The following is a 14711-nucleotide window of genomic DNA, read 5'->3' as shown; positions in this document are numbered from 1 at the left end:
ATTTCTTATAACGTGAATGATATGAGAATCAGGATATATAAGCTTTCTGAAATTAAAATTTTGCAAAAGATGTTGCAAGAAGGCTCTAAAAACAAAACTACTTATGTTTGACATCTTGGTGGAAATGCTGCCGTGCTTTATTTTACAAGTTTTAGGTTTGCCTTGTGAGCGTACCTGAATCAAGTGCTTGTATCCATCACAAAGTGCTTTTCACGGACTTTTCTAATGAAAATGGTGAAGTGCCCAAAGCAAATGCATAAGGAACCTTAGTTACTTGTGAACGTTTACACGGGGTACAGCACAAGTAAAAATGTTTAATTTCCTGTGGACGATAGACTTTTTATGGTGAATGCCAGATATTTTGGTTCTTCATTGGGTGTTTTATGAATGCACAGTTGCATATCTATTTGAGATTGATCTGGGTTTCAGGCAACTGGTGACTGCTCTGGGCCTTGTGAATTTGTAGTTCAAAGCCAGATGTTGATGAAGCCAGTGAAACCGAGGCAATTTGTAGCATACTGTTCCTAATAATATGGTGTTCACAACATCTTTCTAAACAGAGAAACAACATTCCCTGTTTTTGTACATATCCAGTGTGGAGGATTGTAAGGGGTTTGGGGACAGGATTTGTTTCTTTGTAGGGCCCAGCACTGGGCAGCTTCAGTGGACAGTGGTCTGCTGGCCAGGCTGAAGCTTGTTAAGGCCAGACCCATCACAGTGAGCTGGGGAAAAGCTCTTGCTTTCTTTAATACTCTCTGTAGAGGGCATTCAGGGAGAGTGAGAGGGTAAAATGTGAGAAGAAACAAGTTTGTGGAAGCCATTTTAAGAGAATATAGCTCAAGACGTGACTGTTTTGAAAAGAACCAACTTATTTTAAAACCAGTGGTTAAGGAATACAAACTGATCTATGGTTTATGTAGATCTACAAGTGATTTTGAAGGTGATGTGATAGGAAAAAAGCAAAAATCTTCCTTGTGGATTGTTTAAAAGTTATCTGTATTTTAGAGCCTATAAAGTCATATTGTATTTTGAATTTATTATCCATTGGTATTGGTTTCAGAGAACAAGCTTTGAAAATGACTTCTGCTGCCAGATTCTTTTTGCCTTTAAGCCTTCAGTTTTGATGGGAGTGTTTATTTTCAGTGCAGCTAAAAAGGGCTTAACTTTTCTTTCCTTTTTGGATTTTGCAGGTGCATTTTCAGTTGCTCAAAGATTCCAGATGTGCACATTCCTAATAAACACAATGCAGAAAAGTACAAATGTGGTTTTTCTAAGAGACCTCCCTTACACCAAGTAGGAGAGAACAGAGCAGAGGAAGGGAGAGCTCCGGCTAGGTCTCTGATTAGCTGGGGTTGGTTTTACGTGGGGCACAGAAGGTTTCATGCCTTGAATATCTTCCAGATGGCCAAGCCCTCTCAATTATGCTGCAGGAAAGAAGGATGGGCCAACAGGCCAGTCTTCAGTTTGAACCTGACCAAGGCCAATTTGAGCTTCGTAACACTCGTAACACTTAGTTAACCTTAAAAAAAAAAAAAAAAAAAAAAAATGGCCAAAAAAGAAACATGCAACAATTCACTTGTAGACATTTTTGTTTCATCCCCAAGGTTAGTTTGGTGCTTCCCCTGCTTGCTCCCATGGTGTCCCTGCTCATCCGGTAGTGGCCTCTACAGCTCTGTCATTCCTGTTTGCCAGTCTGTCTCCCGCACTGGATGGTGAGCTCAGCTCTCTGAGTCATCAAGGCACCCGGCCGATCTTTGAAGAACATTTGAGTTTTGACAGGGAGGTTCATTTCAGCTCTGTCACTCATTTGTTGTGTGATTTAGGTACATCGCTTAATCTCTCTAAGCCACGTTTCTTTTCATCTCATTTGGGGACTCTTGTGAGCATCAGGTCAGGCAAGGTGCATAAAGAGCCTTGCTTAGAGCCTGGCGCCCCCAGGTGCTCTGGCTCATAAGCCAGGCCCGTGTTCTTAAAACATTGGTTTGCCATGTTACTCCCATGCTTGGAAGCCTCCAGTGAATTTACTGTGGCACTGATAGCTTTCCACACCGGCTTATATCCTGACTCAAAACACAGAACTCCGTTCTTTCCGGGCTGGTCTCCCCCAGCCCCAGCCCCTGCTTGACTTCAGGCTTTGCTTGTGTCATTCTAGTTGCAGCGGCCATCTCTTTTCCCTCTGAGTCAAATACTGCTTTCCCCAACACCGTCTATCTTATAGGGTCTATCCAGTCCTCCCCACCTACCATTTCTCTGATGCCTCATCCAGAACTCCATGTCCTTGTTCAAAGGTCGGCCGCCCTCTGATGGCCTCAACTGTGTTCTTGTTTTTGTTTTGTTTTTTAAAATTTTTATTGTGGTAAAAAAATACATAACAAAATTTATCATTTTAAGTGTACAATTAGTTCACTAGTGTCAACTAATGTCAAGTACATTCATGTTGTTGTGAAACCGATCCCCTTAACGTTTTCATCTTGCAAATCTGAAACTCTGTATGTATTCAACAACAACGCCCCATCCCCCTATCCCCAGCCCCTGGCAACCACCATTCTACTTTCTGTTTCTATGAATTTGACTACGGCAGGTATCACATCTAAGTGGAAATCATATTGTATTTCTCTTTTTTGTGTCTGGTTTATATCATTTAGCATAATGTCCTGCAGGTTCATTCATGTTGTAGCATGTGTGAGGATGTCCTTCCTTTTTAAGGCTGGGTAGTATTTCATTCTATGTATAGACTATAGTTTGTTCATCCATTCATTTGTCAATGGGCACTGAGCTACTTCCATCTCTTGGCTGGTGTGAATAGTGCTGCTGTGAACATGGGTTTGAAAATATCTTAGAGATCCTGCTTTCAATTCTCTTTGATGTACACACAGAAGTGGGATGGTTGGATCATATGGTAGCTTCATTTTTACTGTTTTTGAGGAAACTCTATATTGCTTTCTATAGTGGCTGCATGATTTTACATTCCCACCAAGTGCCCAAGGGTTCCAATTTTTCCACATCCTTGCCAACATTTATTTTCTATTTTTTTTCTAGCTGCCATCCTAATGGGTATGAGGTGAGCTCAGCCTCTCCTTTTCAGCCTTAATCTTATTTTCTGCGACATCACTATTTGAAAAGTTTAAGTAGTTTCGTCTCACCAATTAGATTCCAAGTTTCTATAAAACACATTTTTCTTTTCTTCCCTTCCTCCCCCCTTGTCCTTTTTACTGACCTCCCATCTAGCAGAGTACTTCACTTATGATCTTAGACTGATGGAGTGCTTTATAAATACAGAGTTTGCATATCCATGAGCTAATTTGACCTTCACAGCCTCTCTAGGTGATAGCTATTATTGTTTCCATTTTACAGATGAGGAAACTGAATATTCCATAGATAAAATGTCTTGTCCACAGAAGGCCGATCAAGGGAGCAGAACCAGGGCTCTGATGGCAAGGCCAATACCCGTGAAGGAATGAGCTGTGCATCCCAGGGATCTTTGTAGCTGTCTGGGGACTGTCATAACATTTATAAAGTCCCTTTTGCCATGTAGGATAATGTACTTACTGGTTCTGGGGATTAGAATGGGGACATTTTGGGAGGCTATTATTCTGCTTATCACAGGGCAGATTTCAGCTAAACAATTGGAAGAAATGGTCTAAAAACTAGAACCATTGGTTGCCTTTTAAGCACATGCATTTCTCCAGTGTGGCCATGAAAATTTTGGACAAACACACATCCGGCCTGGTATAGAAAGGATTCACACAGCAGAACGAGCTTTGTCTGAACATTGTACAGTGCTTAGATTATGAGTCTAGAAATGTCTGTTCTTCTATAGGATTGGGTTTTTGCGTTTTTGCCGTAGCCCTCATCACATTTCACTGCACATTTTTATATATGCTCTATGTGTCTCATTCTGCTTGCTGTAAGTTCGTTAGCGACCAGGTACCATATCTTATTGTCTTTTATCTAGCGTAGTCAGTAGGATAGTGGAGACTTGTTACACGTTTGAAATAAATGTAACTGATTCATTAACTGAATTCAAAAGTCTGAGGCCATTATCCCACTAAATTAGTTGAGTCTCTATCTCACTTTAAAATGTAAATGCTGGCCATCAATTTGGACCATGGTAGCGATCAATATGTTTCATATCCAAAGTCTGAAATTACATAAGACTTTAGAAGTTCCAAAACCTGCTTTTAGGTTGCTCAGCCAGTGTTCTAATTCTGGCAAAGCTCTCAAAAGCCCCGTGTAGGATATTACATCATTTCTGGAAGCATCTGGGACTTGCTAAATAAAAGCTATAGAGAGGATATGCTCTGTCGTTGAATGGAAAGCACATAAGTGAAATCACCACCAATACTGATCATGTGAACTTCTACCGAAAGCTCGTTTATTATGAACCATTTATTATGCTATTGCCTCAGCCCTGTGACTTTTGGCCCCACCTTACGCAGCAGAATCAGTAGAAGTTTGGTAGGAGGACTCGGTGATTGGATTCATAGTTGGCCTTCGGACCTTCCAGAAAGGGAGAGAGGCAACCACCTGTTTTATTTTTCCCTTCCCTGGCTTAAGAGCCCCATGGAAACCTATTCCTATTAATTTGTTTTCTTTGACTGTTAATATATTTGAAAAAGGATCAAAGGAAATATTGTACTAAAATAGTAAAATAAAGAGACTTTGCAAAGCTTGCCAGAGATCTGAAGTTTGCCCACAGCTTCAGGGACCAGTACAGCCCAGCAGTGGAATTTTATTATATGTATAATTTTCCCAAACAATGCCTTCTTTGATTCTTTACAGTAAACGTGAAATTGACTTCAGATTTTAGGCCCACAAATATATTTTTAAAGGCATTTTAATCTTCTTTGGGTGATGAATGCCTTTGCAAACTGGCTACTAGGCACATGTCAGCACACATTTCAGTGGTTTCTTCTATTTAGAATTTTCCTTCGCATGTTGTCTTTCATCCTTCCACTTTGTACTTAGAGTTGGATTACTTCTATAAAGCAAGCGGATAATTTCCCTTGGTGTGGATCTATGGGAAGTAGTCCAGTTATCCCCAACTCCCAACTTCCGCATTCCCAAGCAGCGTGCTCCAGCAATATAGGTTACCCCATAAACTATGGGCAAGATGATCTAAGTAGCCCCGTGATACCTTCTGTGCAAAAATGAGCAACACACAAGGGCAGGGAAGCAAGAATACTTTAAAGAGACAAAGAAACCAAGAACCATGGTAGCCTGTGAGTCCTTGACTAAAGGACTGCTGCATGTTTATCTTTCTATCCCAGCACCTAGCTCTTACTGGGGTCCTACTGCCATTGTTTGCTGAATTGAATAAATGGATGTTTGTTTTGTTTCTTGGAAGTTCTCTAATAAACACTTTGCTAGAAACCTAAGTTCTTCTTACCCGAGTGACAGAGTTTTTGTTAAGGAGAATAATAGCTTTTTTTTTTCTTTTTTTTTTCTATACAGAATTAGGTAGAAAACTCTAGTTCCTCATCAAAGTTTGGTTCATAGTTCTTCCTTTCATTTTACTTTGGATTACCCATTTTTCAATTCCTAAATTATAGAGTTAAATTCTTAACTCATGCTTTTTCAATGATTATTCTTTACTTATATAAACATTTAAGTCTATTTCTCACTGTCACTATAGCCCAAAAATTTGTGCTATAGTATTTCCATAATGGTTCAGTATAAAATATTTTAAAATTTCAATTATTTTTTCACTGACCCACGAATTATTTACAAGTGGATTTTTCAGTCATACGAGTACATGTTTCGGGAAGGTTACCTATGTTGATTTCTCATTTATTTGCATTGTGATTTGTATGATATAGACTTTGAGATAGTTATTAAGATTTGCTTTGTGCATATTATATAGTTAGCTTTCATAAATATCCCATATCTCTGAGAATAATGTGTATTTGCTTACCTCCATTGACCAAGATTATAATTAGTGTTTTAATCTTTTCTCTTCAGGCTGATTGTTTTGTTGTTTGATCTATCAGTTTCTGAGAAAATTGGGTTAAAATGTTTTTATCTTTGTGTATTGAATGTAAGTTGAGGTTATCAGATTAGGGACACACAAGTACAAAATTATTATATCTTCTTGGGGGACTAGCTCCTTTTATTAATTGTAGTTTATTTTATCCCCAGTAATGATTTTTCTGGCTTTATTTTGACTTATCTTTGCTTGGCATATATGTTAGTATCCATTTACTTTCACTATTTAAGTATTTTTAGTTTTAAATGTGTTGCTTTTAAACAACATATAGATTTTTAAAATCCAATCTGGTAACCACTATATTTCAAAAAGTGTTATTGGTGCTTTCTGTTCACCTTGATTTATGTTTGCATATTTCTTCATTTTTTACCTTTTATAGATAGGATCAATAAAGTTTTAATATACCTTTGTCCCTGCTGATTTTGAAATTTTATGTATTGTTTCTCTACTTTAATGATAACCCTTACATTTCTCACATGCATACTTAACACGTCTGAAATTTATCAATTTTGCCAAATTTCTCTTGAGTAAATGCAACACCTTAGAATATCTCCCCATCCTACATGTTACTTCTATTCAGCATTTTAGAACCATCTTGATTTTGTAAACCCCAACTTAGTTGTTGTAATTTTTATTTTGAACAATCAGTTATTTAGATGTATACCATATTTTTTAGTTTCTTTGTTCACTGTTGCTTCTTGCATCTCATTCTTCTGCGCTGAATTTCCTCTTTCTGAAGTATATCTTTGCCCTTTTAAATGAAGGTATATTTATTTTACCCGTATAGTTTACTTAGATTTTTAAAAAAAAAATTGTATTAAAATTTGTTGGGCTGGCAATAGTCAACAAAACTGCAGGTTTCAAATGTACAAGTCTATAATATGTCATCTATATATTGCATTATGTGTTCACCACCCAGAGTCAGTTCTGTTTTGTCACCATGTTTGACCCCGTTTACCCTCTCCTACCATCCCCCCTAGAATTAAAAAACTTCTAGGTTGACAGTTGTTTGAGGCTATTATTCCATTTTTTTTCTGTCTTCAATTGTTGTGGCTTCTTAGAAGTTCACTGTCTGTCTTACCATCCCTGAAACCCTGGTTACTTTTAAGAGTAGTTTTGCCTTAATGAGTTTCGATTTAGATCTCATTTAACTTTTTCTGCTCAAGGCTTGTTTTGCTTCTTGAATCTAAAGATTCATGTTTTGGATCAGTTTTGGATAATTCTTATCCATTATTCTCTTAGAATGTTGTCTCACCCCTCGGAGAGACATGTCTTGTCTCTCCTAGAAATGTATTTGTTGGACTTTGTCATTCTGTCATTAATGTTGCTTAACCTCTCATTTATATTTCCTATGTCTTTAACTTTTTGTTTTGTATTCTGGGCAATTTTTCCATATTTATCATTCAGTTTACTAATCCTCACTTCAGATGTATTTATTTGGGTGTTTAAACTGTCCATTGAGTATTTAATTTGTCATGATAGTTGTATTTGGTTCTTTTTCAAGCCTGATTTTTCTTAAAACATTTTTGATTCCTTCTTTTATAGCTGTAATGATTTTAAGCATATTTTATAGTTTCTATCTGAAAGTCTTGGAGTTTAATCCTGCCCTGCCTGTATCTGCTGTGTCATGGTGAATCATATTTTAAATTTCATATTCTGAGTTTGTCTTTAACGGAGCATTATGAGAATACTATTGTGGAGCATGGGCTGTGGACATGTTCCATGGAATAGGCTTTTGTTTGCTTTTTCCATGTGTCTGTGGATATTTCAGCCCAGTTCCAATTTTTAAGTTAATTTCTTAGCATGAGTGTTCCCAGAACATGTATATAGTGTAGAGGCAAATCCAAGTGTAAACTACTATGTAGTACAGGTCCACAGTTACACATTCTTGGGGCAACTTTACCCTCCATCCCAAAACCCGCTCAAGTGAGAGTAACTTTCCTTTCTTCATGGGTATTGGCGGGCAGCTAAAGTAATCTACTTTTCCTTTATTACTGGCCCTTGGGAATTTCCATTACTTTCTTGCAAGCTCAGAAAGGATGTTTGTTCTATTTTATTTAGAATTCAGTAGGTTTTGGAGAAATGAAGTGTGCCATGTTGCCAGAACCAGAAGTCTGTGGGAATTCATGTCCATGTATTTAAAAATAAATCGTATGATGTGGAGTAATTTCGGTGTACCCTTTACATGCAATGGATTTTAGAATGTGAAATATTTAGGGATTAAAAATCAGTTTAATTACTTCATTTTTTTAAAACTTCCTGGAAACTATTCTTTTTAAATTTGCATTGGAAATTTATCGAGACCACGTTCATTGAATACCAAATCCTATATTGGAGTCTTGAAGACAGTGAGTATGGAATCATAGGCACAGAGGCTATTTGTGTATTTGTCTAAGCTCTTTTAGGAACAAATAACAGAAACTCAGCTCCAAATGGCTTAAGTAAAAAGGGATATTTATTGACTCAGATAGCCAAAATATCTTGGGGTTTATTGTTTAAGTACAGCTAGGTTGATATGCTTAGAAAATGTTATTAGAATCAGTCTCTTTTAATCTCTTGGGTCTACTTCTTTTTTTCTGTGTTGGCTTCATTCCCATTTGGATTCTCTCTTATGGTGACAAGATGTTTTCCAACAGCTCCAGTTAAAGAGAGCTTCTCTTTCGCAGCCTAGCAAATATTCTGGAATTGTGGCTTATTGGCCTGCATTGGGCAACACCTGTCCTTTTCTGACCAATCCAGGTGGCTGAGGAGTGATGTGCTTTAATTGGCCTGGTCCCTTGTGAAGTGAGTTCAGCTTGGGTCAAACCACATAGGCTGAGAATGGAGGAGAATTTTTCTCTGAGAGAAAAATCAGAGTGCTGTTATCAGAAGAGCTGGGAATAGAAGCTGGGTACACAAAGCACCACAAATACCCCCCATAACCTGGCTAATTGCTTATTTGTGTTTGCTGTTCATTTCAGGATAGCGTTGAGTTTAGAAACATCTGCAGTCATTTGGCTCTACAAATTGAAGGACAACAGTTTGACAGAGATTTGAATGCTGCCCACCAGTGTTTGAAGACAATAGTCAAGAAGCTGATTCAGTCACTTGCTAACCTTCCTTCCGATGCTCACGTAGTAGCCTGTGCTTCCTTGAGACAGATCTTACAGAATCTCCCAGACATATGAGTTTTCAAGACAATCAAAACCACAGCTTAGCACTGCTAAGAGAACTGGGGACTTGACCTTCCTAATTGAATCAGCAGACAATGAGTGTTTCTATTCTCACTAAGGAGGTACTTGATAACATATAGGGCAGTCTGACCAGTGAGTGGCGTCTGTACCCTTCAGAATTATAGCATGTTGGTGAAAAAAATTTTAAAACAGTACTTCACATTTTTAAATATGTTGATATATTTGCTGACTTTTTGATTGAAATATATTCTACTCTGTGGAACTGATTGGAGTCTATATGTGTATATATATTTATTAATTCATATTAAATGTTAGTTTTAATTGAATGATTCATGAATCTATATTCACATTAATGGAGGCCTATGAGGTTTAATATGGTAATATATATGATTAAAACTCCAGGGTTCTTAAAATTATCTTGAATAAATGGGATATTTGATAATTGATATGTTCTACTTACCGAGTACTTCATTTTTTGTTATGAAAATGATTTCTAGCTGTTGTAGGACTACATGTGTCAGTAATTATGAGTTCTAATCCTGGCATTAATAACTTATTGTTGGGCAGGAGAAGAGCTGCTTCTAAGCCTTGTGCTTTCATATATTGATTTGTAAATTTAAAATGATAATGAACTATGAAGTACCAAGGATATATGATATATAAATACAAAGTACAGTGTTATTAAAGTCATGTGGAAACATCTAGCTCTTCTTACTGTTCCTAAATACTCCAGTTGAAGTAGGAAATTCTTGTGAAAGAAAAGGAGGGAGTAGATATACTGGCAGGTTTTCCTAAATATTTAGACGTAGGAAAAGAGAGGGTAATGTTTTTTGCAACAATAATGTGCACATGCTCAGGAAAAACTAAATTTCCTGTTGTTTAATGATGACTGTGTTCAGAGCCAAAGTCAATTGAAATGCTACCTTTCCCTTAAAATTTTAGCATAAACGACATCAGATTCAGGAAAAAAAAGAGTATGATGTATATGTGCAGCTTGTTTTCTAAGGGAATTGTAAACTGGGTCTGTATGGTGATAGTATATCTGCAAAATAAAATGTTAATAGCAATCAAAGCCTTTTTAATCCCATGTAATCTAATGCTAGTTGCTTCTATATATTTTCTTCTAGAATCTGTGGATGAAAGAAGGTAAATATATTGCTTCTCTTTAGATGTAACTGACCATTTCCATAGAGGAGAATTAAATATATGAGACTGAATTCAAAATGAAAGATGAAAGGAGTGTGTGTGTGTGTGTGTGTGTGTGTGTGTGTGTGTGTGTGTGTGTATAAGGGCCTGGTGGGCCAGAAAGGAAGAGCAAAGGAATAGTCTTTGGCTTTCAGTTTTCTTATTCTTAGAAAACTTTGCATTCTAGGAGTATCACTGTATTTTATAGTACAGTCTTTTCCCAGCGAAGTGATCCCAGGATTTTTCTCTAAAGACCTATCATTATTTGTAGGCTGTCTTCCCCTTTGTGATCAATAGCTCTCCCAATAAATATTAATATTAAGGTTTTTGTTTTACTCTTACCCCAAGAAATATTGAACAATTTTTAATCCATGCTTGTGCTTTCTCCCCACTTGCAATGTGTTTCCCATAGACCAGTTAAAACCTTATTCATCTTTTAAGACCTGATTTGCCCACCAACCCATCCATATAACCTCCTGGATCATCCTAGTAGGACACGGGCTGTTCTTTCTCTGAACTCACATAAAACACATTTTGTGCTACTGCACAGGAATTTATCATATACCATGGCTATTGGTATACCTGCTGTCAAGATCAGCTTGCTGAGGGCAGGGATCATTCTAGGCATCTTTGTGTATTGTATAGCAGCTACAGTTCTAAAAGTACTTTGATCCTACTAGAACTTTCATTGCCTCTATCATCTTTCACACTCCCCTTGCCAACTCTTACTTCTGTGGCTTACTTTCTCTGGTCAGTCTGTATAACATCTGGTTGTACATGCCACCAATTCCCTTTTCCTTTTTCCCTTTGGTGGAATGCTACAGGCAAAACTCCATTCCTGGTCAACCTGGTCAAGACCAACTCTGCTTACTCCATGTCTGCACATGAGTTTGTTTTGTTTTACTGATGAAGAAGACTTTATGTATTTTTTAATTTTTAAATTTCCTTTTTTTATTTAAGTATAGTTGGTATACAATATTATATTAGTTATATTAGTTTCAAGTGTACAATATAGTGATTCAACATGTTTATATCTTATAATGTGTTCACCCCGCTAATTCTAGTATTCATCTGTCACCGTGCAAACTTATCACAATATTATTGACTATATTCCCCTTCCCCTTTTTACTTATCACTCCACCCCTTCCCTCTGGTATCATCATCCCTTTGGTCTCTGTTTCTATGGGTCTGTTTTTGTTTTGTTTTGTTTGTTTGTTTTGTATTTTTTTAGGTTCCACATATAAGTGAAACCATATAGTATTTGTGTTTTCTCTGTCTGATTTATTTCACTTAGCATGATACCCTCCATGTTGTTGCAAATGGCAAGATTTCATTATTTTTTATTGCTCTGTAATACTCCATTGTATATATATATACCATATCTTCTTTATTAATTCATCCATCAGTGGACACCTACATTCTCTTCAACAAGTGACGTTGAGAAAACTGCACAGATACATGCAAAAAAAAAAAAAAAGAAAAAGAAACTGGACCACTGTCTTACACCATATTCAAAAATAAACTCAAAATGGATTAAAGACTTAAATGTAAGACCCAAAACCATAAAACTCCTAGAAGAAAACATACATAGTAAACTATTTGGCATCACTCTGAGTAATATCTTTTTGGATATGGCCCCTGAAGCAAGGGAAACAAAAACAAAAAGAAACAAATGGGACTTCATCAAACTAAAATTTTCTGCACAGCACAGTGAAGGAAACTTTCAACAAAACAAAAAGATAGCCTACTCAATGCACATGAGTTTTGAATGTGGCTTAAGAATAAGACACAGCTGTACCAACCTCACTTCAATTCATGGTTTCCAATCTCAAGGGGCCCTTGTGCTATCCGTTAGTGCTACTTCATTTTTTAGACCCGCCTTGTCCAGTATGGTAGCCACTGGCCACATATAGCTACTGAGCACTTGAGTATGGCTAATCTGAATTGAGAAAACGCACACTAGCTTTTAAAAACTCAGTACTAAAAAAAAAAAAGAATGTAAAATACCTCAATAATTTTTTTATACTGATTACATGTTGAAATGATAATATTTTGAATATGTAGGGTTAAATAAATAAAACATATAACTAAAATCAACTTTACCTGATTATTTTTACCTTTTAACGTGGCTACTAGAAACTTTGGAGTTCCATGTGTGGCTTGCGTTGTAATTATATGGGGTATTACAGTCATAGAAAATTTACTAGGCAATTCAATGCTGTCCTTGACAATTCAGTCTCTGAGGGGCTATTCCATACCTCCAACTTGATTCTTCTCCCACCTCCACATTCTCAGCTGACAACCTGGCTTCTGATTGCAAATAAAAGCCATCAGAAGAGCATGCTCATCTTCACACTAGCAGACACACTCATATATCTGAGTTCCCTTTTGCTATAAGGAGGCCCTGCCCTGCTCCTGCTCCTACCTGAGGCTGGTTGAATACTCAGGCATTGGACCCTGTTCCCTCTCACTTACCTGAGGACTTCACTCATTCTCTTACCTGCATTATCATTTTTTGCCTCTCAATATGAGCAGTTCCATCAGCATGATATTATGTGATAGTATCTCCAATCTTTAAAAAACAATTCCTCCAACTAGTAGTCTATGTCTCTGTTCCATTGAAGAATAAAACTCATTGTACTTGTCTAAATTATTTACCTACAATTCCTTTTTAACAATTCCCTTTTGAACTTACTCCAAACAGATTTTGTACCCACAACTCCACCAACATTGCCCTTGTCAAGATCCCTAATGACTGCCCCACTGATACATTTAATGGCAAATTCTCAATCCTCATCTTACTTGATATATATCATCAGCAGCTTTTGACACAATTGATTACTCTTTTCTTGTCTCACTTTCTTATTTTGGTTTCCAGGTCAGTAGACGTTCGTGGTTTTACTTCTTCTCTAATTTATTTCACAGACCTTTTTCCTGGTTTCTCCACATCCCCATGACTTCTTAATTTTGGGGTGCTTTAGGCTCAGTCTTGGTCCTCTTCCCTGTCTACACTTACACCATGGTGATTTTAAATACCAGCTATTTACCACTGGTGCCCAGATATATGTCTTCTGCCATGAACTCCAGACTTCTGTAGCCAACTGACTATAGAATATCTCCACTTGAGTGTCTAAAAGTCATTTTAAATTTCAAAATGAGGTTCTTGATCCCCAAACCTGCTTCTCCCCCATCTTCTAAGTCTCATTTGGCTGTGGCTAATATCCTTGCAGTTATATAGCAAAAAATGTTGACGTCATCCTTGACTCCTCTAGTATATTCATCTATAGCCACTTAGCAGATCTTATTGGCTCAACCTTCAAAACGTGCCTCAAATTGGATCACTTGTTATTACTTCCATAGCTACTACCCTAGGCCTAGCCACTATTTTTTCCTGCCTGGAATATTGCAGGACCTTCCCAAATGGTCACACTACTGCCCTCTCTTCATTATGTATTCTTCACACATCAGCCACAGTAATACACGTCAGACTAATTACTCCTCTACTCTAAACCCAGCATGGTTTCCCTTTTTACTTAGAATAAAAGCCAAATGCTATCTGTGACCTGCCTCCTATTATGCTTCTAACAACACTGTTTTTTTTGCTGCTCTCATCTCTTCAGACATGGCTAGTCTCAGGGCCTTTGCACTTGCTCTCCCCTCTACCTGAAAGGCTTTTCTCTCATCTACTTCAAGTACGTCTCTGCTCCAATGTCACCTTATTCAAGAGGCCTTCTCCAAACCCATTACTGAAAATAGCATTCCCTGTCACTTCCTTACCCTTTCTCCTTGCTGTTTTCTTTGTAAGGCCATCTTGTAATGACCTTAATTTATTTATGTGTTTATTAACTGTTGTAGTGGGGTGAATGGTGACCCCTAAGGGTCATGTCCATGTTCTCATCAATGGAATGTGTGAATATTACCATATGTGGCAAAAATAAATATGACCTTAGATGTTTACAGATATGATTGCATTAGGGTTATTGAGATGAAATGATTTGGGATTATCTGGGTGGACCCTAAATGCCATCACAAGTGTCCTTATAAGGAAGAGGTAAAGGAAGACAACAGAGCCAGAAGAGGAGGCAGCAATGTGACAGAGGCACAAGTTGGAGTAATGTGTCCACAGACAAGGAATGCTGACAGCAACCAGAAACTGGAAGAGGCAAGAAACAGCTTTCCCCCTCCAGCCTCCAGAAGGAAAGGTGCCCTGTTGATACCTGGATTTGGGACTTCTGGTCTCCAGAACTGTGAGAGAATACATTTCTGTTGTTTAAGCCACCTGTTTGTGATAATTGGTTACAGCAGCCATGAGAAACTACACACACCTGTTTTCCTTATTAGACTGTAAGCACCTTGGCCTTGTCGTC

General features: G+C 37.5%; 1 protein-coding gene across 1 annotated transcript in view; it reads left to right on the top strand.

Annotated features, from left to right (window-relative positions):
• DLEU7 (deleted in lymphocytic leukemia 7) overlaps positions 1–12179 on the top strand; it is a 29596-nt gene extending 17417 nt beyond the window's left edge. Inside the window, exon 2 of the mRNA XM_019752153.3 lies at positions 8947–12179. Coding sequence (XP_019607712.1) covers positions 8947–9153 — 207 coding nt within the window. The 3' untranslated portion in view covers positions 9154–12179. The remainder of the gene's footprint in view (positions 1–8946) is intronic.
• The last annotated feature ends 2532 nt before the right edge of the window (positions 12180–14711 follow it).

This window comes from Rhinolophus sinicus, chromosome 16 (genome assembly GCF_057876585.1).
Source record: "Rhinolophus sinicus isolate RSI-liver-muscle chromosome 16, RSI-T2T, whole genome shotgun sequence".
NCBI lineage: Eukaryota > Metazoa > Chordata > Mammalia > Chiroptera > Rhinolophidae > Rhinolophus > Rhinolophus sinicus.
Note: the sequence above shows the minus strand (reverse complement) of the source record. Positions and strands in the feature narration are given on the sequence as shown.